The sequence below is a fragment of the Perkinsus marinus genome, assembly GCF_000006405.1.
Source record: "Perkinsus marinus ATCC 50983 genomic scaffold scf_1104296957586, whole genome shotgun sequence".
Classification (NCBI taxonomy): domain Eukaryota; phylum Perkinsozoa; order Perkinsida; family Perkinsidae; genus Perkinsus; species Perkinsus marinus.
In genome coordinates, this window is record NW_003207071.1 from 85,472 (window position 1) to 88,546 (window position 3,075).

Here is a 3,075-nt window from a genome sequence, read left to right on the forward strand (position 1 = left end):
GAACACTGGCGAGACACAGGCTATTGATTGTAGTAACACTGTGTTACTAGCACCGCATCTTCCATAACGAAGGGACCCTCTGCTCGACCCTGAGATACTCCTCACCTGACATCATCGATGCCAGCTCGCTGTAAACGGGGATGGTTTACAGATGCTCAAAGAGAGGGAGACATGCAGGTGATGTCATGCGCTCTCTGACATAGAGCGTTGCGCTACTTTCCAATCCGGGGGGAAGCCGCCGTCTGTAATATCACCAGATGAGAGGATTTGCACTGAGAGAGCTGCAACAAGTTAGGAATCAACATGATTGGTTATAGCAATTAAGGGCTGAATGGTATTAAGATAGCAATACAAGACGCCGCCGGATGAGGTTGATGCTCTTGAGAATGGTTCCACCGCTCCGGCGGAGCTATAGGTCAGCTGAGACCATTTCGGCTCGGACGCCGGCCAATTGTGCGGGAAACGACTGTTTTTGAAGGTAGCTGAGGCTACATATATTACAAGTAGGTGTATAGCGACTCTCTGTAAATAAGTATTGGCCTTAAAATCCTGAATGCTGGCGTTTTGAAGGCGCTGAAGGTAATGGTGAGACCAACGTTGAATGAAATTATAGTTGCATACTTACAGTTACGAATTGGCCGCAAAGCCGGAGACGACCGCATTCCCATACCAGGTATGACACCTTTATTACCAAGGAGGTGATTGAGGTGTTTTTTACCTCGAGAGATCTGAAGTGCCAGGATAGAGAGGGAGCACGAAGCGAAGCATGGAGGAGTTCGCCACGGACTCAGCCGCTGCGGTTGACCCGCATCCCGTACGATACTAGTAACTCGACAAGCACGGGAGAGTCGGAATGGACTGAATATTTGACTTATCATCTCTTTAAAAGTCTCTAGATGACTTCTGTTGAAAAGTTCCAGCAATCAGCTATTCATTCACATCCAATAGATGCGAGGATATAAGACTTCATGCTGTCAAGAAGAAAAATGACTATGGACGAAAGCAGATCGTCCTGATTCGAATGTGATGGGTTTCATCCAGTGCACATCCATAATGGAGGAGATCCACTCAGACCTTAGGTGTACCACCAAGCAGGTCATCATCTATTCCACAGTTTCCGAGGGCTATCTTGAAAAGGCCGTGGTCACCCCAGTCTTCATTCCAGGAGTTCACGACAAGCCAGTAAGCTTGTCCACTCTCTTCACCCCAACCAATTATCTTCACAGCATGTCCACCGAGATATTTTCCAGAAGTATGCTTGTATACACCGGACTTGTAGGCTAGGAAATCTTCGTAAACATCGAAACCAGCCGAAACCTGATCGACGTTAACGTTTGGATCACAGGAGTGGATCGGTCCCACTGGGCCATCGGTCCTGATAGCATTCTTGGCATCGTTCACAGAGTATTGATACGGAGAGGATTCCACCATGAAATGACGATCACTGAGAATGATAAACTCGATTCACTTGACTTAGCTTAGCCTTCCTTTACTCTTCCAAAGTGGTCGTATACTTCGGGTTGTGGCATTGTTCGACACAGTTGGGAGTCGGGTATATGTCCTGATAGGCAATGACAGTTACTGCCTCAGCGGTCGCCGGCGGCGACTCGCCGCCACAGCTTACCTCCGGGCATTTGGGGTACTTGGTATCATTGATATGGTGAGCGCATGGAGGGAAATCATACGGCCAGCACCCATCGTCTTTGGTCATATCATCTTTCGCAACGTAATCTCCACCTGAGCAACGAAAGAAATGTTCTTCTGCACTCTAGGATTGTGCAGCATATGTGGATATCGGAGGTTCAATTTCCATAAATCAGCCCAGTGTACTGGGACAAGTTGTCCCAGACGATGCTACAACAGGAGTCATCGTCGCTGGCTCATTATTGAGAACGACAGCGACCCGTGCCGAGATTATCATCATATTTCCCAGCGTCTACAGTGTAGATCTCTCTCCTGTCTTCAGTCTGTATACAAGAATGGCTATCGAATTGTCGAGGATAAGTCACAGCAAACTCGCCTCGGATTTCGAGACTCGTTTCGGTCGACTCCCCTCACCAGTTGCGATCCCTTCATTGTGCATCCAAGACCAGGCTGAGTAAAGAAATCCACCATTGCATCCGTAGGACCTGGGAAGAAAGTACCGATTGGAAAGCTCCCAGTCTAAGGCTGGCATCCTCGACTCACGGCGCACAAGCATTCATCTCGCCGGCCGATAGGAGCTCCGTGAACGTCCCATTCGACTTGATACATAGGCGGTCATTAAAAGCCTCAGTGACACCGAATGCCCAACAGCTTCCACAAGCTGACTGGTCTCTGGAGATCGAAGCAGCATTTTCTCACACAGTCGCCAGTTAGCTACCTGATATGGCCGATAACCTTTGAGCAATTGGGAAAGGCGGTGCGAGCGTCGAAGTCAGTAGGGAGGTCTTGTAGCTCCTCTATAGCATAGCCTTTTTTTATGGCTTTGTCGTTTGACCCTCTCATCAGTGTTCCACATAGCATTTTAGCATCACGCAGGGAGAGGTCTGAGGAAAAGAAGAGAGATGCTTCGACAAACACTTGGGAAGTAGAGCTACTCTTGAATCTTTTCTGCCCAGTCGACGCGGTCCATGTGTTTTGCTTGGAATTGATCTCGTCAACGAGGCTCTGCATGATGGCCGGTCTGGTCTCATCGTAGAGGACCGTCAAATCTTCAGTCGAGATGAGCTCGGACTGGATCCTCAACTCCTCCTCGAAACGAGCGAAATGCTGGGCTTCTTCTGCCGGAGTATAAACCAATCCTGAAGATGGGGAGTTGTTGTAGTTGTTGTTGACAGCCCTCCAATGGGCTGTCGACATGGTGAACTCAGTCGCACCTCTGTGAGCCTTGAGGTCGTCGAATATGCTTTTGGCTTGTTTTATGGCCAGGGTTGAGTTCTCATAAAAGGACCAGATACAGGTGATTGTGATGAATGAACGATATATCATTGACATGCGGTAATACGGCTTCGCAATCACAAGTCTACGTTGGACACCACTGATCGGGAAGCACTTCCGAAGGAGGCCACAGGCGAAAACCATAAGCCCTGCGCT

At 48.7% G+C, this 3,075-nt stretch overlaps 1 protein-coding gene across 1 annotated transcript in view; it reads right to left on the reverse strand.

The window, feature by feature from the left end:
- Pmar_PMAR022661 (cathepsin b, putative) overlaps positions 1 to 3,075 on the reverse strand; it is a gene marked incomplete at both ends in the record, with an annotated part of 12,590 nt that overhangs the window by 6,355 nt on the left and 3,160 nt on the right. Inside the window, 3 exons of the mRNA XM_002774740.1 lie at positions 2,188 to 2,316; positions 2,363 to 2,528; positions 2,580 to 2,783. Of these exons, the coding sequence (XP_002774786.1) occupies positions 2,188 to 2,316; positions 2,363 to 2,528; positions 2,580 to 2,783 (499 nt within the window). The remainder of the gene's footprint in view (positions 1 to 2,187; positions 2,317 to 2,362; positions 2,529 to 2,579; positions 2,784 to 3,075) is intronic.